The 24,692-nt window shown below is 38.2% G+C and overlaps 3 protein-coding genes across 5 annotated transcripts; all 3 read left to right on the top strand.

Annotated features, from left to right (window-relative positions):
* Positions 1-199: 199 nt before the first annotated feature.
* LOC137714754 (uncharacterized) lies at positions 200-1,585 on the top strand. The gene is made up of 2 exons (XM_068453889.1): positions 200-836; positions 1,253-1,585. The coding sequence occupies exons 1-2, from the start codon at positions 234-236 to the stop codon at positions 1,418-1,420; spliced, it is 771 nt and encodes a 256-aa protein (XP_068309990.1). The 5' UTR covers positions 200-233; the 3' UTR covers positions 1,421-1,585.
* Positions 1,586-4,933: 3,348 nt separating this feature from the next.
* LOC137716476 (uncharacterized) lies at positions 4,934-8,313 on the top strand. Its single transcript, XM_068455935.1, has 5 exons — positions 4,934-5,032; positions 5,138-5,177; positions 5,973-6,632; positions 6,727-7,455; positions 7,874-8,313. Exons 3-5 carry the CDS (start codon positions 6,006-6,008, stop codon positions 7,964-7,966), a joined length of 1,449 nt encoding a protein of 482 aa, XP_068312036.1. The 5' UTR covers positions 4,934-5,032; positions 5,138-5,177; positions 5,973-6,005; the 3' UTR covers positions 7,967-8,313.
* Positions 8,314-13,635: 5,322 nt separating this feature from the next.
* Positions 13,636-18,724, top strand: LOC137715455 (neutral ceramidase 1-like). 3 transcript variants are annotated; one of them, XM_068454794.1, is made up of 10 exons: positions 13,636-13,714; positions 13,878-14,262; positions 14,501-14,709; positions 14,795-15,139; positions 15,842-16,106; positions 16,218-16,488; positions 16,586-16,711; positions 17,115-17,178; positions 17,532-17,692; positions 17,981-18,724. In XM_068454794.1, the coding sequence occupies exons 2-10, from the start codon at positions 13,919-13,921 to the stop codon at positions 18,530-18,532; spliced, it is 2,337 nt and encodes a 778-aa protein (XP_068310895.1). In that variant the 5' UTR covers positions 13,636-13,714; positions 13,878-13,918; the 3' UTR covers positions 18,533-18,724. The 3 variants fall into 3 exon arrangements, with proteins under 3 accessions (XP_068310895.1, XP_068310894.1, XP_068310892.1); XM_068454793.1 differs by having other exon boundaries at positions 13,643-13,714; positions 13,875-14,262; XM_068454791.1 differs by lacking the exon at positions 13,636-13,714 and having other exon boundaries at positions 13,785-14,262.
* The last annotated feature ends 5,968 nt before the right edge of the window (positions 18,725-24,692 follow it).

Genomic DNA, 24,692 nt, shown 5'->3' with positions numbered 1-24,692 from the left:
TCATCAACTGTTCATCCCTAGATCAAGCCCCGACGGCCCTTTGGATCAACAGCTCATCCACAAACCTACACCCTACGAAGATAGAATCAGAGGATCAAATTACAAAGAGATTGTAACCCCAAAATCATTAAACACAAAAATATATTTTGTACACGTATTCTTGTTTCTTGTTTCAGGAATTTTTCGTGTTTACAGATGTACATTCCAGTCAAGGAATATCGATTGATTCTCAAATGCATGGGGACACAATCAATGAGGAAGAGAAAAACATTTGTCTTAAGCTTGTAGTTAGCAAGTCTAAGAAGATTGTTTGTTATGCAGAGGCACAAGAGGATTTTGTTAATCTACTCTGCAGTTTCTTGACTCTCCCACTTGGGTTCATATTAGAAAAGATGCGGAATGTTTCATGGAAAGGCTGTCTCGATCAGTTGTACAAGAGTGTCGAAGATCTTGATGAGCAGTACTTGAAGTCAAATATCCACAAGGAATTGTTGGTCAATCCAAAGCTTGCACCTGGTTTTCGATACGAGAACCCTCTGTTAGGAATCAAGGAGGCTTCGTTTTATTATGTTAAGTCTAAGTTAACTACTGATAAGTCCTGTATTCCTGATTATGCTTCAGCGGAGTCAGTTAAACTTAATGTTTTTTATCCCAAATCTCATGAAGATAGAGATAAAAGTCCTCAGGGATTTCTGAAAGGACCTGCTACCTTCACAGTGACTGACAATCTAGTTGTAAGACCGTTATCTCTAATCCTTGAAATGTCTGTTCTTCAAGAATTGAAGGTACCTTTCACCGACATCGAGAACCATATTGTGCATGTGGGCAAGAGGGAGGTGAGTTGTCATTTATAATGTTTGATGTTCATCCACTAATGTTATGCTTTATTAGTTTACGTTGATTTGTTTACCAGATTTCATGTCCCTCTGAGATTTCTTTATGAATCATCGGCAACACATATCACCTTGACTGATTCGTCATCTTATCCAACATCTCTAATCTGTCAGTAGACTTCCCTTGTTACGGTTGTTGATTTGCATCAGTCCACAATGTTATGTTATTGATTGCTCTAACCAACAAGGGTAGTCAATTGTTGGAAAATGACACCATAATCCCAAACAAGTAATCGAATACTTACTTGAGCCAATCCGTATGTCCACCTTCAAAGTTGAAGGCATCCCATGTTGTGGACATGTAACATTAGTCATCTGTTTAAATTTCTTTTAACTTCAAAGTCTGTTACTTTTTGCAGGCGTTGCTTCTTTTGGTGGCCTCGTTTGTTGGTGATTCTGCTCTTACTAATACCTTCATTGAGAGCTTAGAGAGCCAAAGCAAGAACAATAAGGAAGGATTGGTCACACAAAGAAGAGCTTGCTTTTGTTGTTACTGCATAAGAACTCCACAGTATTCCTATTTGTGAGATTAATTTTTATTTACATGGTAACATTTGGGTTTGCGATAAAGTGAAAATTTTGAGATCTGGTTGCGAAGTGTTTGGACCTGGTTGGCTTTAGCCAGTTTCGGTTAGTTTCTGTCGAATTTGTGTGGTTTGGTTTGGTAAAAGGCTGCCGAACTATTATGATAAAGATCGATTGTATCTAGGCAAACCTTGTGATATTGTTCAGCTCTGTACTTATAGGGTGTGTTTGTTTGACTTCGTTAAGTCTCACTGGACTGAATTGGATTAAAAGCTAGTGAAGTCCCATGTCTGTTATTGGAAGGGACTAGTTTTAATGGGCTTAGTTCTCACTCGCTCCGACTACCGACCTCTCTAAACGGTCTTAGCTAGTCCTCCCGCAAACCATGGGACTGCTAAGACCACATCTCTCACATCCTCGTCTTCTCTCTCGCGTCCTTTATCTCTGACTGACAACTCATATCAAGTCCTCGTCATCTTCGGCTCCCCAATTTGCAAAGATGGCCAACTCGATCGTAAGCCACAGCAGCTGCAAAACAAAAACCAAATTGCAGCTGCAGAGAGCTCCGACTGTGGTGAAAACCTTAGAGGAAGATCCTACTCTAGCTGCAGTCGATTTACCTTCAAGCTCGCCCTGGCCGACGCCGATCTGCACGACCCAACCTCGAGCAGGTGAGATTTTTTACTAGTCAGTCTTGGTTCACGACCTAGACTCAAGTCAGGACTGGAATCAGAGTGTCGTTGTTGGGTATACAAGGAACGCAGCTGCGATTTCGATTGAAATTGAAATTGAAATTGAATTTTTTATTGTTTGTGTTTTGGGAGCTTTATCGATTCAAATTGATGAGAGAGATGTGGTTGCAAGTAGTGGAATTTAGACGGAGAGCTTTATCAATTGAAATGAAGGAAAAGCTGTGATTGGAATGTATGTAGTTTGGACGGAAAAATAAGGAGAGGGAAGAGAGGTTTTAGGAGTGTTCTAGAATAGGAAAAAGAAATAGAAAAAGAAAAAAGAAGAATTATTTTTATTATTTTTATTATCCTACTCCTTAATCCGACATTGCATCAAACGTTTTACTAAATTAGTCTTGCTTAGTTTAGTCTAAGTCAATCCAACTTAGTTTCTGAAGCTAGTTCAATTGAAGATAATCCGGTACAACAAACGCACCCATATTATATTATAGATCCTATATTTATTAGAGAGGTAATTAGTGTATCGAGACGTTGACGCTTGTATACCAAGACGTGTTCTCGGTGTGCTAAAGAATTTCTCCTATTGGAGATGCTGTCAGAGCTTTGAAAAGTCTTCAAGTCATCGTTGGGGTTTGCAATTTCCACCTAAACAACTTCCTTTTCAAAATTCCACGTTTACGATGGTAAATGTATTTATTTGGTTCACCTGATGCTTCGTCTTCCAATATGATTCAAATGGTCTACAATAAATCAAGAGGACTTATTGAATCACCTTTAAACTTTTCATCTGCCAAAGAAACCTATTGTTTTATAAATAGACTCCATTTTCGTTTAGCCAACATTCGTTCTGTGTCAACGCTATAATAATGTATAAGTTTCTTAGACTAAATTAAATCATATCAAGCGAGTACTCAGACCGAATCAGTTCAAACAGATCAACAGCACAATAATATACAATTCAAAAAGGGAAAAACCATGAAATTAAAGATCAAACCTTTTTGTACCTGTTATGGGCCACCATTTTAAAGGAAAAAAAAACCATCAGTCCAGAGGTGCATGTTACGGGCCATCATTTTAGCTATAGCTTTTCAAAAAGGGCACCAGTCATTCAATGTCAAGTATATTTTCTTTTGGGTATTATCCACACTTACTTTTATCTTTTACATACTCTTCCTAATATTTAGTAGTTGAACCGAATGAATTGAAGAAATCAACGAATAAAAATTAACAATAGTGTATGAGACATAAAAAGAAGCGTTTAAATAGCCCTACTTTTTTTTAATACGAGTAACATGCCACATAATAAACAAACAAACTCGTGGTTAACAAAAATCTAACTTAAAACACGCCCCTAAAAGTATCAATCTCAATCCTTAACTAAGAAGAAATTTGTGAGTGTGATTCCAACGCTTTGAAATTTTAAATATAAAATTTTCTTACTTCCACTCTTAGGTAACATCTCCTTGTCAAAAGCTAGGGAGAATATCTCAAAAGTGGGAGTTTACGAAGAGTCTGCTATCTTATATTTTATAATATTAACACATAAATTGACGTCGTGAGATGGCAAAGAATCTACGAAGAGTCTCACTTTAAAAGTGTCATTGACATATCTCTTTTTTTTTCTTTTTTCTTTTTTTTTTTTTAATATTAACACATAATTTAGTATGACGTTTTTCATTCGATTATTAATGAAAGTCAAATATATTTTCTTAATGGGAACGGATCGGGTGATATTACTCATTAATTTTAACCGGTCGAGTTTGGGTCATATTATATTATCATTCATTTTAACAGATTTGACACAATATGATCCATTAAGATATCATGTATATCACGAAAACGACACGAACACGACAAATACGCCACAATTGCCAAGTCTAATTTTAGCTTTAGCTTTTCAAAAAGGGCACTTGTCATGCAATGTCAATATATTTTTTCTGTGTGGTGCAATCCACATACCGATTTTTACTTCTCACACAATCCTCTTAATTTTTGGTCGTCGGATCAAATAAATTAAATAAGATCAATAGATAAAAACTAGCAAAAATGTGTGCGAAGTAAAATGTGTAAGATCCCACATCGTCCAAGGGAGTGATCCTTATATGTATATTCTCATCCCTACCTAACACGAGGCCTATTGGGAGCTCACTGGCTTCAGGTTCCATGGGAACTCCGAAGTTAAGCAAATAGCGCGCGAGAGCACTCCCATGATGGATGACCCACTAGAAAGTTATTGTGTGAGTTCCTAGAAACAAAACCGTGAGGACATAGTCGAGCTAGCCCGGGATGTGGTGGACCCCGAGCCGGGATGTGACAAAATGAGTGTGTGAAGAGCACTACCTTTTTTTTAATATGAGCGCTATGCCACATATTAAACAATCAAACTTGTCGTTAACAAAAATCTAACCTAAAACATCTCACTTAAAAGTAACAATCTCAATCCTTAACTAGGAAGAAACTAGTGAGTTGGATTCCAATGCTTTGAAATTTTAAATATAAAATTTTATTACTTTTAGGTAACATCTCCTTATGCAAAGTTTATGAGATGTTTTCAAAAGTGAGACTATTTATAAATTCTGTGTCATCTCATATTTTATTTGCAAATTTTTATAAACTTGGCATGATAATTGACGTTAAGCTGTAAACTAATAGAGAGTCTATGGAAAATTTCATTTTTTATTTTATAGGATAAAGAATTCCAATTTAAAAGAGTCTATTTAGCATTGTTTTTTTAATTAACCCATAATTTCAAATCTACTGCAGCATTCCTGTTATGAAAAGATAATGTTGTGAAACAAAGCAATCACTTTACTTCCTCTCACTTTACTTTTTATCACTATATTTTCTCTCCAAACTCGATGATCTTCCTTGTGTGCTTTCGTATATTTCATCCATTACTTCAGCCCAATTCAACCCAGAAAGGTTTGTTCTTCAAGTTTCATGTTTTTTTTTTTTTCCTGGTACGGTTAAGTGTACTTGAGATGTTGAGTTAGGATTCTCATTAATGTTTGTGGGTTACATATTCAGATTTTGCATGTTGGAAGGTTGAAGGAGTTTTTGAACTAAGGTAATTAAGAACCTCTTATTTGTTGTCTTATTTACTTTTTAACATGTTGGATCCTATATTACTAGTACTTATACCGTTTCTTGTGATCAATCCAAGCTTTTCTACGCAAAATTGTTCCCTTTATCAGGAAGGTTGATACTTCAAATTTTATATTACATAAAATGAAAAAGAAAATAACAACGTCATATTGCGGGCCTTTTGGTTTGGTTTTTAGGTCTTGATTTCCATTTTTGTGCTTGAGACACGAGGAAAATATATAGGGAAAGTGACGCGAGAGGGGAAGAAATAAGAAAGAATAGATGAAAACAAAATCTTCAAAATGAAAATGAAATGATTTTTGTTTCAACTCTCCCGAAATATATCCCCTCTATCACTAACTGAAACCAAAAACCAAAAATAACATGGTTATCAAACGGTCACAATTCTAAAAAAGATTATTGGAAATCTTCTGAGAAGGATTTATGATTTTTTTTTTTAACATTTTTTTTTCCCAGAGAATTCAATAAGATGGTTATTTTTTTTCAATCTTTTAGTATCATATTTGTTATCTGCTAGAAGATTTTCAGATAAAAATACGGTCTGCGGGTTTTCGATAATCTGTTTCCTATAGCTTAAGCTATTTTTTCCGCAAGATTTATCTCTTTCCCAGTAGTTGATTTGTATTTTGAAGCTTCTTTCGTGTTTGAGGAGGGAAATAAATTAACATCGGCACGGAATACACAGGCTTTATTTCGGTTGTCATTATCCTACAACAAATATTTGTGACAATTGCTTACTGAATTTGTTCAACAACAGGATAGCAAGCCGACTTTATGCTTTCTTTCAATCATGGCTGAAAAAAAGGCTGCGTTGAATGAGGATCTCGAAAATGTTATTACCTTGAAGGCCTTGGTGGACATGGGAAATAACAAAGTTATCTTCGTAGAGTCCGACGGTGATTTTATTGATGTTATCTTCAGTTTCTTGACAATGCCCATGGGAAGAATTGTCAGGCTTGCCTGTAAATCTTCAGTACCGGTGGAAATAGGTTGTATGAGAAATTTGTATCAGAGTATTGCGCAATTTAATGTGCATAAGTTCCGGTCAGTGGCATGTGGACTTATGTTGTTACTTCCCTGCAATGCTGCTGATTGTCAGTGCAAGAACCTCAAGTTGAAAATTGACAAGGATGTGCCGACACGGTACCTTTTGTGCTCTGATGGTTGCTTCTTAAGTTATTATAGAGATATCCGTTGTCCTTCCTGTGGATCTCTTTTTAGTCGGGGGACAGATTTTCCAGTGGATAATACTCAAGTTGGAGGCGTCTTTGTGAAAGGGCAACCCCGGCTGATAATTACCGATGATTTACAGGTCATATCCCCAGTAAGTGCATTAAGCATTTGTTTGTTTTCGAAGCTAGGGGTCACAGATTCTAAATTTACGGAGGAGTTGACGTTCAATATGGGAGTTCAGGAGGTATTTCTTTCTTGTGGGGTGTGCCTTCAATATTTTTTTTTTTTATCAACAACAATACAAGTGGTTTCTAACTAGCTTGATGTTTTTTTTCCAGGCTTTGAATTTGCTTATGCATTCGTTTGTATCAAAGACACCGTTGACTGAAATTCTTCTGAAAAACGAACAAATACCAAGTTTGGGAGATGTACATTCCAGTCAAGGAATATCGATTCATTCTCAAATGCATGGCGACACAATCGATGAGGAAGAGAAAAACATTTCTCTTAAGCTTGTAGTTAGCAAGTCTAAAAAGATTGTTTGTTATGCAGAAGCACAAGAGGATTTTTTTAATCTACTCTGCAGTTTCTTGACTCTCCCACTTGGGTTCATATTAGAAAAGATGCAGAATGTTTCATGGAAGGGCTGTCTCGGTCAGTTGTACAAGAGTGTCGAAGATTTTGATGAGCAATACTTGAAGTCAAATTTCCACAAGGAATTGTTGGTTAATCCAAAGCTTGCACCTGGTTTTCGATACGAGAAAACTCTGTTAGGAATCGAGGAGACGTCCTTTTATTATGTTAAGTCTAAGTTAACTACTGATAAGTCCTGTATTCCTGATAATACTTCAGCGGAGTCAGTTAAACTTAATGTTGTGGATCCCAAATCTCATGAAGATAGAGATGAAAGTGCTCAGGGATTTCTGAAAGGACCTGCTACCTTCACAGTGACTGACAATCTAGTTGTAAGACCGTTATCTCTAATCCTTGAAATGTCTGTTCTTCAAGAATTGAAGGTACCTTTCACCGACATCGAGGACCATATCGTGCATGTGGGCAAGAGGGAGGTGAGTTGTCATTTATAATGTTTGATGTTCATCCACTAATGTTATGCTTTATTAGTTTATGTGGAATCTTTGTTACCAGATTTCATGTCCCTCTGAGATTTCTTTATGAATCATCGGCAACACAGATCACCTTGACTGATTCGTCATCTTATCCAACATCTCTAATCTGTCAGTAGACTTCCCTTGTTACGGTTGTTGATTTGCATCAGTCCACAATGTTATGTTATTGATTGCTCTAACCAACAAGGGTAGTCAATTGTTGGAAAATGATACCATAATCCCAAACAAGTAATCGAATACTTACTTGAGTCAATCCGTATGTCCACCTTCAAAATTGAAGGCATCCCATTTTGTGGACATGTAACATTAGTCATCTGTTTAAATTTCTTTTAACTTCAAAGTTTGTTACTTTTTGCAGGCGTTGCTTCTTTTGGTGGCCTCGTTTGTAGGTGATTCTGCTCTTACCAATACCTTCATTAGAGGGCTTGGGGAGCCAAAGCAAGAACAATAAGGAAGGATTGGTCACACAAAGAAGAGCTTGCTTTTGTTGTTACTGCATAAGAACTCCACAGTATTCCTATTTATGAGATTAAATTTTATTTACATGGTAACATTTGGGTTTGAGATAAAATGAAAATTTTGAGATCTGGTTGCGAAGGGTGTTTGGACCTGGTTGGCTTTAGCCAGTTTCGGTTTGTTTCTGTCGAATTTGTATGGTAAAAGGCTGCCGAACTATTATGATAAAGATCAGTTGTATCTAGGCGAACCTTGTGATAATGTTCAGCTCTGTACTAATATTGTACGTATTGTAGATCCTACTTTTATTAGAGAGATAGTTAGTGTATCGGGACGTTGACGCTTGTGTACCAAGACTTGTTCTCAGTGTGCTGAAGAATTTCTCCTATTGGAGATGCTGTCAGAACTTTGAAAAGTCTTCAAGTCATCGTTCGGGTTTGCAATTTCTACCCAAACGACTTCCTTTTCAAAATTCCACATTTACGATGGTAAATGTATTTATTTGGTTCACCTGATGCTTCGTCTTCCAACATGATTTAAATGATCTACAATAAATCAAGAGAACTTAATGAAATCACCTATAAACTTTTCATCTGCCAAAGAAACCTATTGTTTTATAAATAGACTCCATTTTCGTTTAGCCAACATTCGTTGTAGGTCTTATCCTTAGAATCCATGGCTACTAATCCTACTATTTGCGTGAAGGCCTTGGTGGACAAGGGAAGTAACGAGGTTATTTTCGTAGAGTCTGGTAATGATTTGGTTGAGACTCTCTTCAGTTACTTGATAATCCCCATGGGAACAGTTATCGAGCTTGCTCGTATACATTCAGATCCTGCGGTCATTGGCTGCATGAAAAACTTGTACGCAAGTGTTGAGAGTATTGGGGAAGAGGAAATTTTGGGTAACATAATTAAGGACTTGTACATTCATAATGTTAGGCCGCTGTGCTACTATGTGTTTTGATTCCGGACCATGCAAGTTCTTGAGTTATGAATCGGGTGTCAAGTGCCATCATTATTTCTTCCCTAATCAACCAATCATGTACCGGGAGAAGAGTCTTTCAGTGGGGGCTTCTCAAGATGGAAGTGACTTTATAAAAGGGCGACTCTTGCTTACAATTACTGATGATTTACAAGTGTTTTCCCCAAGTGCATCAAACGATTCAGTGTTTACTCAGCTTGGAGAGAGTTCACTTTTAATATCGGAAGTGATGAGGTATTAATTAATTGTTCACTACGACTTATGTTTACGCTACTGATTTTATCACTATTCGGTTAGAGTGTATATGAAGGGAAGAGGAGTGTCAAAATTGCTAGCTGTTTTTTGTGGTTGTTTCTGACCTGGTTTTTCTTTTCCAGATTTTGAACTTGCTTATGACCTCTTTAGTATCAAAAGCATCTTTGATTGAAACCCTTCTAAAGCATAAACAAGAACCAAAACTGAGCAGTAGCATTCCCAATCAAGCAATACCTATTGAATCTCAAATTTTATTTGGTGACACGAAGTGGTATGAACTAGGCAAGGTTTCTGTTAAGCTTGCCATCAGCAAATCAAAGAAGACTGTGTGTTACGCAGAAGCAAGGGAAGATTTTGTTGATTTACTGTTCAGTTTCCTAACTCTGCCGCTTGCGTTTATAGTAAAAAACATGAAATAGGGCTCCTTGAACGGTTGCATTGGTCGGTTGTACAAATCTATCCATGATTTTGATGTTCGGTACATGAACTCAATTTACCACAAGGAAATGCTGCTCTATCCCAAACTTGTTCCTGGTTTTTGCTTGGATGACAGTATTTTAGGAACTGAGGAGATCTCTTTTTCCTATGTGGATGACAAGTTGATTAATAATAGATCCCTTCTACGTTCTAATTGTTCATCACCGGAGTCATATAAACCCACAGTTGTTAATCCGAAACCCTATTTCAATCAGAATCGAAGTAGTGATCATGGATTTTTGAAGGGACCTGCAGTGTTTTTAGTAACTGACAATCTAGTTGTAAGGCCGAAATCTCGGATCTTTCTACTGCATGTTCTTAAATCTTCTAATGTGCCTTTGACAGATATTGAGTATCAAACTGTGCATGTTGGTACGAAGGAGGTGAGTTATCATATCGTTCATTCTACTAAAGCAATTATTGGTTTTAAAATGTCGGTTCAATCACTTAGGTTCAATCACGTCTTCTAATAAACTCTTTTTAGCTTCATATATTGTTGAATGAATGGTTTTCCTGTTGTGTTTGGCTCATATACTTATGAGTTGGCAACAATTTTGATAGTGTAACTTTCTGAGTGCTACAGGGAAATGGCAGCAGCCACTTTGTGTTTGGCTTTCGGTTGTGGCATGGAAGTCTTGTTTCAAGAGAAGACATGGTGACTGCCACAAGCAAAGTTGGAAGCAAGCAAGTCTTGACTTTGTGTTGGCTTGCACGCAATTGTGCATGTTTTATTTTCTATGCATTAAATGGCAAATGGAGAAAAAGTTGTACTCTATAGGCTAGGTATAGGAAAGGGTGTTGCCGTTTGAGCTTAAGATTTTCTTGGTCTTGGTTGTTGGCATAATTGTCAGTTCATGACTATAAGTAAGGGAATAGTTATGCATTGAGTGAGCATCCGGAGGAGAACACAAAGGATAGAAAACAGAGAGTGAGAGTGAGAAACTCTTGGGGTAGAGTGAGGCTCTGGGGAAAATTCTATGAGTGTACAAGGGATTGGGGTTTGGGTTATGTCGATTTAACTCAAACTGTATCTTGTACTAGGTATTCTCATAGTGAAGAGTAATATCGCGCCGAGAACGTAGGCAGGATTTTTGCTGAACCTCATAATTCTCTTGGTGTCCAAATTTCTTGTATTTTAAACTGTTCAATTGTGGGTTTGTAGTTTGGTGAGATAATCTAAATTTGGTTTTGCACTGACCGGCCAAAGCACAACATTTCCATCTTGAAACATTCAACTCTAATCCTCTATTGACTGTCCTTAGCTGAACTGCGTGCATATACAATCTGTGTGTCTATTAGTTCTTAAGTTTCAAGTCATCTGTTGATCGTCTCTTGAATTTGTTTCGTGTTGCAGGCTTTGTCTCTTTTGGTAGCATCTTTTGTTGGTGAATCTGCTCTATCCAATGTCTTCCTGAGGAATCGTGGGGAGCCGAAGCAAGAACAATGAGAACGGATTTTGGTTATACGAATAAAAGTTTGATTTTGTTGTAGAATTAAGGTTGAATTTCCAACTAAAAGATGTGCTGTGATCTGTGAACCCATATGGTGATGGTCCTTTCGACTTTTCTGTAGAAAACCCTAATGTTTTGAGTTTTCTGTATATATATAAAAAAATAAAAAATAAAAAAACCCATCGTTTTCAATATCCTAAATTCAAATGCGTACGTAACTTGAGATCAAATGCATATAGAGACATATTGTTGCTTCCTGCAATGCCTTTGAATGTCATTACAAACCTCAAATTTAAAATTGACAATGATGAGCCAACACGGTACAATGAACAACAAGCTGATCTTGAACAATTAAATGATAACGAAGATGTTGATATTCAGCCTCAAAGAACATGAAACAAGTCATGTTCATAAGGGGTGAGAGAATGAATTCAGCTAAGTTACATAATGAGCTAGCCATAATAATAGGTAATTGAATCCTACCGCGCCATCGATAACTTCATAATTTCCCTATTATCTATCAATTAGCTAAATACGCATGCCTGGCTTTAGCCAAATTGACTAGAGCACAATGCTCCCAAAAGTTCGATTACCCTTTCACGTAGTTTAAATGAATTCAGTGTGATTATTTTATTTTCTGTCAAAATAAAAAGTATATACATAAAAAAGTCAAAGTTTATGTGGATGATATGATCGTCAAGTCACTTGAATAATCTTTTTTACCCTAATACAACACAAGTGACACAACAACCCTTTATACAGAATCATGCAAACAGATTTATGTGACTACTTTCAATTCCTTAAGAGAATCAACCAAGATTATTATTTACTGGTGCGTGTTTTGCCAAAATGGTTTACACGGTTACACTATATTATGTGGCTTTTACAGCAAGCAATGAAAAATGACTTGATTAAGTATTAAGAGTACTTGCATTCAGATTCTCTTCAAATCTCGCAGTTTGGAGCTAACGGACCGAGAAAATCATTCAAGAGAGGGAGAGAGAACCGAGCCCTTGATTTTTGTGAGGTGTGTCAGTGTAATAGGCTAATGGGAGCCGTAGAATTTTAAATGAATGACCAGAATTTCTCGGTCTGTAAACTCCAGACTGCGAGATCCAAAGAGGATCTTGATTCTGGGTTTATGTCCTAGTGTGATACCTTTATCTTCGAGATGGCCCTACGGGAATTTCAACGATCATTCGTCGTGCTAGTACATTTTTGGCATAATCTAGGGTTAGCTTTACAAGTTCTATATTTTACAAGTTTGAAATGAAGAGGACTGGCTTTTGACGTGCCTTAGTGGGCGTGGTGAATGATGCACGTATGAAACAGAAAGTTTGTACGTAGCTATATATCACTATCACCAGCAAAACATGGAAGTTTCCATGTTCTTTCCCACACGTGGATATTGACATATTATCTATCAATGTTATCGATGTATAAGCAATATTATATCGACACTCCCTTTTTATCAGGTGACCTGCTCAAAGAGAATCGTTCAAAGGTAAAAACCAAACTCATTTTTGCGATATTAAAATTGAGTATTTTGTCAATTTTTCTCTTGAACTTGTACTCCCTATACCCCTTGGAACTTTTATTTGGACTAAGTTTTCTCCTAAACTATTATAAATGCATTTACCTCTACATCGTCTTTTTCCACATTTCATATAACTTAATCTTCATTAAAAATGTCATATATCAAGAAGGAAAAAAAAAAAAAACATATAACATTAAGAAAAGACAATAGAAAATAACATTTGGTGATATGCTTGTGACTTTTATTGACGGAAAATTAGATGAAATATGGTAAATGATTTACCGTAAATATGAGGATAGAAGTGCAAAATTAACCATTTGCAATATTTAAGAAAAGAAATTGACCAAAATAAAAGCTTATGAATCAAATTGGCAATAGAGTACAAATTCAAGTTGAAAATCGATGAAATACTCATCAAAATACACATTTTCTCTCCTATGCAGTGGGTCGTGTGTGCATGAACGGTCCATGGCCAGGTCGTCAATATAATGATGCCATAAGGACACTCCAACAACAATAATCTATCATGCCACAATAACATCATAATGATACTCTAACAATTCAACGATAATGTAACGACACTGTCATACGCATGACCCGTTATTACAATATCATTATGACATCAAATTGTAGTCTTAATGTTGTTATAACGTCATTACATTTAACCTAGATCATGCACAACCCATGCGCACAAAATTATTCCTCGTGAGAGAAAATCTGCATTAAAATATACCCACGTGGTTAAAGTTGAAAGACTTGAATCAGAAAATCAACAGCCCTCATGCCCCGGAGAAGACCCGAGATCCAAGCCCATCAAAATCGATCCGGTCAAATACTTCACACGATCCACAGCAATCCAACGATCCGTTGCACGGAGATTCCATGCACCCAAAAGGAACGCTCCCGCAACGTCAAATAAAAAATATTATAAAAAGTTGCTGAAAACTCCAAGCTGAAAATCTATATTTAAGCATCCGTGTCTTCCCTTCCCCGCTACCAGCACCTTTCTTTTTTCTTTGACTCCTTCACAAAACTGCAGGTCTGCTCCCAAGCTCTCTCTCTCTCTCTCTCTCTCTCTCTCTCTCTCTCTGAGAGCTTCATCAGTAAAAAATAGAACTGGGTTTGTTTTCAATTCTTTAATTTCGTTGAAATTTTCGTCGCTAAAAGTTGCTGATTTTTGTGTTTTTCTTCAACGGAAGGAGATGATCGAGCTGTAATCGCTTATTTTGAGGAGAGAGCAGCAATGGAGATTTTGGGTATCGCTAATTCCAAGGTTACGGGAAAGTACAGAGGTTTGTGGGCTAAATTCGTAATTTTGATCCTTCTGTGTAGTAGCGGAGGAGCAGTCTCCGGTTCAGAGTATTTGATCGGTCTCGGGAGCTACGACATCACGGGGCCGGCCGCCGATGTCAACATGATGGGGTACGCGAACACGGAGCAGGTCGCTGCCGGAGTCCACTTCCGGTTGCGGGCTCGGACGTTCATTGTGGCGGAGCCGCAAGGGAACCGGGTGGCGTTTGTGAATCTCGATGCTTGCATGGCGTCGCAACTTGTGAAATTGAAGGTGGTCGAGAGGTTGAAAGCAAGGTAAGCTATTTATATGACTAATTTTGGAGCTGAGCTGCAGCTGTTCAGAGTATTAAATTTTATAGTTAGAATTAATTTGATGGGTAATTTTATAATTCATGTTATTTGATATGTTGCTAATCTCTCATAAAATCTTTTGCAATTTGTTAATTGGTATCAAGTGTATGCAGTTTGTTTCGAGGGCGATTCATCTTTTTCGGGTATGTGATGGAAATGGTACTGGGTTTTTGTTTGGCAGGTATGGGGATTTATACACCGAAAAGAATGTAGCTATTAGTGGAATTCACACCCACGCTGGCCCGGGTGGTTATCTCCAATATGTGGTGTATATTGTGACATCTCTTGGATTCGTGCGTCAGTCGTTTGATGTTCTTGTTGATGGAATTGAAAAAAGTATTACTCAAGCTCATGAAAATCTCGCGCCGGGATCAATTTTTGTTAATAAGGGTAAGTTGGAGAGTCCTGGTCATTTTTTCTGGTTCTTTTTAAATACTAGTGACTGAATTCTAATGTAGGTTTTGGTTCCTTACAGGGGAAATTTTGGACGCTGGTGTAAATCGCAGTCCCAGTGCTTATCTCAGTAACCCTGAAGCAGAGCGCAGTAAATACAAGTATGATGTCGATAAAGATATGACTCTTCTAAAGTTTGTTGATGATCAATGGGGTCCAGTGGGCAGCTTTAATTGGTTTGCGACTCATGGAACTTCCATGAGCCGTAGTAACTCATTGATTAGTGGGGATAACAAGGGTGCTGCTGCACGATTTATGGAAGACTGGTTTGAAGAGAATGGTGCTAAAAGTGCATACTCTCATGAATTTGCTGCCGATGGAATCCCTCGAAGAGTCTCGAACTTATTTTATGACCGTCATGACAATCGTGAGTTATTCCTCAGTTGCATTTAATTACCTCATATTAACATAAAATGGGTTTTTGGTTATTCTGAAATAGCCGAATTGAACTATACATGCCAACACCCTCTTTAATGTGTCATGATATTTGTTTGGGATTTTAATATTGATTTTCTCGTGCGTGATTTTTAAGCTAACTGTTTTACATGCTGATGTTTGGTTATACATATACGATGCACATGGTACTGAAAACTGAGCATGGTTGACTTGTCCAGTTGCGTGTGGATGTTTCCCTTTATAATTGAGGAGAACCAATGAACTGAAATTGTGTCATAAGAAGATTTTTCAAAACAAACTTTATAATTGAGGAGAACCAATGAACTGAAATTGTGTTATAAGAAGATTTTTCAAAACAAACCAAGTATGCAAGAGGAGTTGCTCTCAAAATCGTAGATATCATTTGACGTGTTAATAGGATCCCTTCCCTTTCAACTTTCTACCTTAAATATTTTTTATCTGTGCTTGTTATAAACATATTTCACATAGTTTGAAGGAGACTTTGACGCATTTATATGTCATATGTTTGGTTTCACTGTACATTCAGAACTATGGTGAAACTTGCTACCAAAGGTGTGGAAGTAAGATTGTGTTGAGTCATCATATTACTTTGGTCATGAGAACAATAAGAAAGGGAGTAGAAATTGCTTATTTGTTTTTCTTTCTGATTCAGACCATGAATTACTAGAGCTTGCTGCATCCTTTCAGTCTCGTCCTGGTAAGCCAGCAACCAGGACCTTGAGTGTTGCAAGACGTGTCAGGGGTGCACTAAGGCAGGCGGACAAGCCTCAATTTGTTTCTGCATTTTGTCAATCGAACTGTGGTGATGTAAGCCCCAATGTTCTAGGCGCTTTCTGTACAGACACTGGGTTACCTTGTGAATTTAATCACAGTACCTGTGGTGGGAAGAATGAGTTGTGCTATGGCCGTGGACCAGGGTATTTCTTCCTCTGCGCACATATATCTTTAGTTACCGACATGTGTACATATGGTTATGGTTTATGACGCCTGTGCGAATGCTAAATTGCATCTTGTACATGACATTACAGCTACCCAGATGAATTTGAAAGTACACGTATAATTGGTGAGAGGCAACTCAAAAAAGCTGTGGATCTTTTCAACAAGGCATCTGAGAAGTTGAAGGGGAAAGTTGACTATCGTCATACTTATGTAGACTTCTCCCAACTTGAAGTAACGCTTCCCAAAAAGGGAGGAGGTTCGGAGGTGGTAAAAACATGTCCTGCTGCAATGGGGTTTGGATTTGCTGCTGGAACCACTGATGGACCTGGGGCTTTTGATTTCACACAAGGCGATGATAAGGTAACATGTAAATGCAATATTTCATATGTAGTGCATGTTCTATTCTCCCATTATAATTTCAAAGTAACTAACTTCCATGGTTATTATGTTATATCAGGGAAATCCATTCTGGAGGTTGGTGCGCAATGTACTTAAAAAGCCAGGCAAGGAACAAGTGGAATGTCAGAGTCCAAAGCCAATCTTGCTTGATACTGGTGAAATGAAGGAACCATATGACTGGGCGGTAGGTTGCAATTTCTGCGGACATACTTCTTTGGACAAAGATGTTGCATTATATGAAAACTCCGTAATGGTTGGATCGTATAGTATATCATTAAAACCTCTTAAAACCCTCCGTAGCTGTGTAGTTCACCTGTTATATTAGATAGTTGAGGTCCGTATCTTATGCAAGATCATATCTGATTCATGTTATATTTGAGATAGGAAATGGCAGTTCCTGTTTTATCTGTTTGGATCATCTGCGTAGCCAAGATAAATCCAAATTATCTTTAATGTATAGGCGCATTTGAGTTGTATTCTGTATGAGTTACAAAACTATGCTTGGTAGATATCTTCTGGATGATATTTGCCGTGAGAGATTAATGATTTAATGTATTCAAATAACTCTTTCTCCCTGGTTTATGCAGCCTTCAATACTTCCAATTCAGATCATCCGAGTAGGACAGCTTGTCATTCTCAGTGTACCTGGAGGTAGTATCTTGTCCATCTTTTTATAAAACAAACACTAGGAATTAGTATTTAACGTTTTCAACTGAGGTTCATGCCTAAATACCTTCATTTTTTTAATGTGTTGTCTGAGTTTTCTGCATTAATAATTAAAACCAACCTATGAATACCCCATATTTCAGAAAATAGTAGAGGGGCTAAACAATGCTGTTGCAGTAATTTTCTAAGCACCACATTATGCATTCACTGTCCTCGTTCATTTATTCTTTCCTTGTTCATAAGTTAAAGTTGCTTCTGGACAAACTAAAGTTCCTCTCTTTCCTTCAACTGGTCAACCTTTTATATGGCTCCTAAAGTTTCTGATGGTTTTGTTTTAGAATTTACAACAATGGCCGGTAGGCGCCTCCGTGATGCTGTGAAGTCAGTACTGACTAGTGGTGGTAATGGCGAAAATGTTCACGTTGTTATAGCTGGATTGACTAATACATATTCACAGTATATCACTACCTTTGAAGAGTATCAGGTGCAGAGATACGAGGTCAGTTCCTATTTTCTTGAAATGATGAATTGCTAATACATTCTAAAAAGAGTAACTGAGAAAATATCACGGATAGATTAAATAAAATGAGCAATGAACTCATACTCTAAACGTTTTTCTAGTAACCAGAATTCCAAAAACAATTTGATTTCACCTTTTTCTCGTTAACTTTGTTTTTTTATAACTTCTATTGTAGCGTTATGAATCAAAATTCATAAATTGCTGTATTTGTGTTGGGAATGTCATACTGTAATATATGTTCACTATTTAACCTGTTGTGCTTCCCAGGGTGCCTCCACTCTGTATGGGCCACACACGCTCAGTGCCTACATTCAGGAGTTCAAGAAGCTTGCTACCGCTCTCACCAGTGGCAAATCCATTGCAGAAGGTCCACAACCCCCAGATCTCCTTGATAAACAAATAAGCTTACTTACACCAGTTGTGATGGATGCAACCCCTCGTGGTGTTAGTTTTGGGGACTGCAGCTCCGATGTTCCTCAAAACTCCACCTTCAAGAGAGGCCATGACATGGTGACAGTTACCTTCTGGTCTGCTTGCCCTCGGAATGACCTTATGACTGAAGGTACATTCGCCCTTGTGGAAATTCTCCATGGAGAAGATACTTGGGTTCCAGCTTATGACGACGATGATTTCTGCCTGCGGTTTAAGTGGTCAAGACCCGCCAAACTTAGTACCAGAAGTCAGGCAACCATAGAATGGAGAATTCCTCAGTCTGCAACTCCCGGTGTATACAGAATTAGACATTTTGGTGCCTCAAAGAGTTTAGTGGGATCCATTCGCCATTTTACAGGTTCATCTAGTGCCTTTGTGGTAGCATAAGATGGCGTATATTATCTGTAACTTCATACGCGAATACTTGGTAGTATTTTGTGCTGATTATACGACCGAGTAGTTACCATGGACTCTTTATCTCTTGCGTGTACAGAGAGCATCCTGTATTCCTTCCTTTGTAGTTTGTACTATGTTGCTGTGTAATGACGACGTTGTTTGTGCAACATAAATTCTATACTACTTTCTTGCTGTTTGCTAAATCTGGAAATTTGGTATGCAAATGTGAAATGCCGTTTGAGAATCCAACAATTTTAATTCTCTTTGTGGGAACGTGTGGGATGGGGATTCTCGCTGGATCCTCTTTGTAAGAATTTTAGGGATGCTTATATCATGGCAGTAAATTTTACAATGTACGATTAGTTTTCATTAAGTACTATTTGTGTTTAATTTTAAATAAAAAATTTAAAATGATTTCTGATCGCACGATTACGATAAACAGTTAAGATGTGAAGATGCTTGGATCCAAATCCGGATCGTGTGGCCTTTCTATTCCTGTCTTCGGCGCAAAACAGAAATAAAACCAAAACGGCAAAGAAAGATGGATAAACGGCATGCTATTTGGATTTGAAGTCGAACAAAGCTATATAAACGCATTTAGCAGCTCATTTCTCCAAATTTTCAAATTCTAGCCGTTTGAGAGCTCTCCCTCTCTCTAGAGTCCTCACCTCCCTCATTTCTCTCTCATTTCTTCCAAGCAAACCCCCAAAACCGCAGCTCCTCTCTCCACATTTTCTCAAACCCTAACCTCCGTCTCTGCAAACCAAACCTTAATATTCCATCATCAACCCCATAAGACCTCGCAACCATGGATTTACTGCAACACCAGAAGGGTAGCAGCACCGATCTTGGTGCCGACGCACTCAGAGGTACACTTCTCACCCTCCCTTGTCGATTCATGCTCTCAGGTTCACCGATTGAAATATGCCATACAAGAAAAATCTTCAAATGCTAATGCTTGTGTTGTTTCTTTTGCATGGACCTGAGATCCGTAAAAAAAAAAAGCGACGATGGAACACTGGAAATCGTAGATCCATCATTTTTGAAAGGTACAAAACGTGAATCCCTGCACTGAGTAAAGTTTGATCTGTGTCTTGTCTTTGAATGTGCAATCTGTAGAGCCCTAAGGACCCCAAACTTGAATTCTTGAATAAATTGAATCTGTGAAGTTTGCATCTCATGTGCCATGTTTGTGTTTGCAAGTCCATGGTATATTCGGATGCATATAAATTTTCACTGTCCTTCACTGTAAATAACTCATCTGTAAATGTATGAATCTGCTGGTGATTTTTTTTTTTTTTTTTAATTTTTTTTAACTCTGAGTTTAATTTATGTGCTTGTTTCCAGTAAGAGAAAAATGGAAATGAACTCTTGGACCAAACTGGATTAAGCAATGTGGACCCTTCTGCACTTGGACCCGAACTTTAGAAAATGTATTAGGAATTTCGAAATGGTATGTAATTAATTTATGGGGTGGGAGTTAGTGGGTCTGAGTGCAGAAGCTTCATCAGAATCGCCATGGTATGATCTCTGAAAACCCCGCTTGTTAACTGATGTCTGCTTTGACTGCTTAGAAACATGCTTAGGGTTATATCTGTTAGATGTGCATGATTAGGGATGGCAGGAAACTTAGTCATGCAATGATAGGTTAGGACCTCATATCTGCTCGTCTGCTTTGGATATAGTCGAGGCGATTGGATATAGCCAAATAGTCTGACTTGGTCATAGTCGAGGCGATTGGATATAGCCAAATAGATCTAGGGCTAGTGCAAACGGAAAGAGTTTAATGTGTGCCTAGTTAAGGTGATTGGATACAGCCAGACAAATCTGATCCAATTGAACGAGGCAAGTGTAACAACTGAACGCGGCTGGTCCAACAACAAAACAGGGCTGATGCAAACAGAAAGAGTTTGATGAGGCCCTAGTTAAGGCAATCGAATATAGCTAAACAAACTTGGTCCAATTGAACGAGGTTTGTCTAACAATTGAACGGGGCCGGTCCAATAATCGAAAGGGGGGTCGATGTAAACGAAAAGAGTTTAATGTGGGCCTAGTTAAGGCGATCGGATTCAGTCTAACTGAATAGGGTTGGTTTAACAATCAAACTGGGTCGGTCCAACAATCGAATGGGGTTGGTCCAACTGTCGAACGAGGTCGGTTCAATAATCGAATGTGGTCGGTTCAACAATCGAACCCAACGAGGTTGGTTTAACAACCTAATGAGGTTAGTCTAACAGCCAAACGGGGTTGTTCCAACAATTGAACGAGGCTGGTCCAACAACCAAACTGTGTCGATCCAACAACCAAACAAGGTGAGTTCAACAACAACAGAAATACCTAGTCCCTAGCCGAGGCGATCGGACACAGCGAAGCAGACATGGTCTAACAATCAAACGGGGTTGGTCCAACAATCAAACAGGGTGAGTTCAACAATCGAACGGGGTCGGTCCACAATTGAATAGGATCGGTCCAACAATTGAACAAAGTTGGCCCAACAATTGAACAAGGCCTCTTAAATGGAAAGAGCTAAACAAACTCAGTCTAATAATCGAACAGGGATCGGTCTAACAACCGAATAGGGTTGATCCACAATCAAACGAGGTCGGTCCAACAATCAAAAGAAGCCGGTCTAACAATCGAATAGGGTTGGTCCAACAACCGAACAGAGTCTAACATGTGCAAACGGAAAGAGGCTAACCTGGTCCCAACCTAGGCAATCAGACACAGCAAAGCAGATGCGATCTAACAATCGAACGGGGTCGGTCCAATAATCGAACAGAGTCGTTCCAACAATCAAACGGGGTCCGTCCACAATTGAATGAGGTTGATCCAACAATTAAACAGGGTTGGCCCAACAATCGAACGAGTTTGGCCCAACAACTGAACGAGGCCTGCGCAAACGGAAAAAGGCTAACCTGGTCCTAGTCGAGGCGATCGGATACAGCCAAACAAACCCGGTCTAACAATTGAACGGGGGTCAGTCCACAATCGAACAAGGTCAGCTCAACAATCAAACAGGATCGGTCCAATAATCGAATTGGGCTAGCCCAAGAACCAAACAAGGTCAGCCCAACAACTAAATGGGGTCTGTGCAAATGGAAAGAGGCTAACTTGGTCCTAGCCAAGGCAATCATATACAAGTATACAACCAAACAGACCTTGTCTATTAATCAAACAGGGTCGATACATAACCGAACAGGGTTTGTCCACAATTGAACAGGGCCGATTCAACAAAATAGGGCTATACCAATCCAACTTGGTCTAACCCAACTAGCTTTGACCCAACCTAATCGTGGTTCGGCTCAACCCAATTATGGTTCGGCACAACCCAACAAGGTTCAGCCAAACCCAACGGCGTCCAGCCCCAACAAAACTGGCTTTAGGGTTTTAAGGTTCTCTTCCATAATTTTTTCGAGTCCAACCTACATAAAAAAAATTGTTCAGCGAGACCTTTGTTTGTAAAGTTTCCTTCCAGATAATAAGGAAGTTTGGAAGATATATTTTAGTTCTACTCATCATGTGTGGAAAATCATATTGATTGATGCAACAATATAAACTTTAGTAAGAAAGCCCCCTACATAACAATTGTTGATTGATCCAGTTTTCGTATCTTTCCAAAATTAAAATAACAAGTGCAGTTGGTTGTAAATCCTAGAACGTCGTTGTGCTTAATTTTTTCAAATTGGAGTTTTCCTATTTTATCAAATTTAGTAAAATTTCTTGATTTCATATGTCTACTCTATTTATAATTTGTTTTATGCATGATATGTGTATACCATAAACTATTAAATATCTATTCCACAAATTATTAAAATACATTTAACATGTGATAATGGGTTAATCTTAGTTTGTTGTCCTCAAGTTTCTTGATTCAATATTTGGTACATCAATTTTTTTTTTTATCTTAGAGTGATACTTGAAGTCAAAATTTTGAGACATGCATTCGTTAAGGTTGTTGTTAAGTCAGTCGTTAACTGGTGACGTGGCACTCATGTGAACAATGACTGGGTGTCACGTGTCAATATGGGCCTATGTGGATATTAAAAAATTTTAAAAAATTGAAATTCAAAATTCAAAAAACTTAATTGTTAAAAGTTACAAATTTATAAAATTAAGAAAAACTAAAACCCTAAGACTGTTTCGCATATTCCATGATCTATTTTCCCAACCCTCTACCTTCAATTCCTCTCTATGGTCTCTCTCGCTCCTCCCCTCCTCTTCCCCCGTCCCAAAACTCTCCCAACCCTCAATTCCCTCTTCCGTCCCTACACAAAACACACCTTATCATTTCTCTCCAACACCAGATCAAGTTATTGCAACTCTTGCCTAGAATCTCCTCGGCGAGGGTGGTGTGCAAAGACAGCAAGGGGTTAACGGTAGTCGACGAACACTTCGAGCGGGAGAATTGGGTCTGGTAACCAACAAACCCTAAACCTTCAAGAGCTAGTAAACTTAGTCATGACTTTTGGTCCCTTCCAAAACGGCTTGCTTGGTGAGCTTACTGGGAAGCATGATCCTCGCGGCAGTTTAGATTTCTTAGCAAGTGATCGTCAGCTTCTTGTTGTACCTCACGAGCCTCAACGAATCTTGGGCAAGCTTCTCGAAGATGTCATTGATGAAGTTGTTCATGATTCTTATGGCTTTGCTGGAGATCTTGATGTGAGGGTGGACCTATTTCAATTTCTTCTTCGATTGGGCGCTGCGATATTGGGTCAGCAGTGGTGTCTTTGGCGAAGTGGAGAGGCAAATTTTGGGTGTGGTGGGTGAAAATAAAGGTTTGATTTCTGTGTGGGTTCTAGGTTTGGTGTGTGGGTGAAAATGGCGGTTTTGGGAGTTTGGAAGTGGATTGTCGAGAGGAGAAATGGGTGTGATTGGGATGTTGGCCTAAGAAAATAAAGGTGACAAGGTGGGCACTTCGGAGAAGATGGATGTGTGTGGGACGTAGAGGAAGGAAGGGGGGAGGTCGAACTCTTCCTCTGGGATGAAGACGACAGTTTGGACCCAGATTTTTTAATTCTTTTAATTTTTTTTATTTTTTAATATCCACGTGGGCCCATATTGACATATAACGTCCAATCATTGTCTACGTGGATGCCACGTTACCAGTTAATGGCTTACTTAACAGATGTATGAAAATGTTCAAAAATTTTGACTTCAGGTACCACTCTGGGATGAAAAAAACTTGATGTACCAAATGTTGAACCAAGAAACTTAAAGGTATTAAATTGAGATTAACCCAAAATTAATTATTCATCACAATTTAGTAAAATATAAACCTATAAATAAAGGATGTTATTCATTACAATTTAGTAAAAAGATAATAAAAAATGATGAAGTGGACAATCAGTGATGGACTTGACCAAATAAAATGGACTAAAACTCAATAACGGCTCACAAAATTGGATCTATGTCAAGTTTAGTCTTTATTCTTCTCTCTTTTACTACGGTTGTTTTACACCTCCGCTAATGAGCTTTCTAGCGGCAAGGAAAGGACTACAACAGCAGAGGATTCTCACAACGGCTGTGCTTCTTCGTCAAAAGAGGGCTTGGCGCTTTCTGTTACAAATAGTCATTCGCGACGACCTCAAGAATTTTTTTTCTTTCTTGCTGCAGTTGGAAAAAAATTCTAGATTTTTTTTGGAAATATTTTTATGTTTATGTCCTAAAGAAAATGAGGGAATAGTGTGGCTTGTACCAAACCAGTTTGCTCAATCACCTCAATTTTGTTTTGGGTAATGCTTGACTTCACTGAACCAGCATTACTATTTGTCGGCTCCCACCACTCGTCCCTCGTCTGCTTGTCGAATGCGTACCTAGCCCTTGTTCGTCTATAATAATCGATTGAGCTTCTTTGCCCCTCTCCTGCTTTTTGATTATGACGAGTCACTCAAGTCCCTCTGTCGAGATGAACTAAAGAGCGTGGGGTAGATTGGATTACTTATTATTAATTGCAAAGCTTTCAAGGAGGAGCTAGAAGGCTATCTACACATTCATTTTTGCCTCTCACACACCGCTTTTAATTTTCAGTCGTCCAATCAAATGAATTGAAGATCAATGGTAAAAAAATATCAAGGATGTGTGAGAGGTAAGATGAGTATGTGAACAACATTATCCTTTATTTTTTTTACCCACAAAATCGAATAAATGATGT

Source organism: Pyrus communis, chromosome 14 (assembly GCF_963583255.1).
Source record: "Pyrus communis chromosome 14, drPyrComm1.1, whole genome shotgun sequence".
Classification (NCBI taxonomy): Eukaryota; Viridiplantae; Streptophyta; class Magnoliopsida; order Rosales; family Rosaceae; genus Pyrus; species Pyrus communis.
Note: the sequence above shows the minus strand (reverse complement) of the source record. Positions and strands in the feature narration are given on the sequence as shown.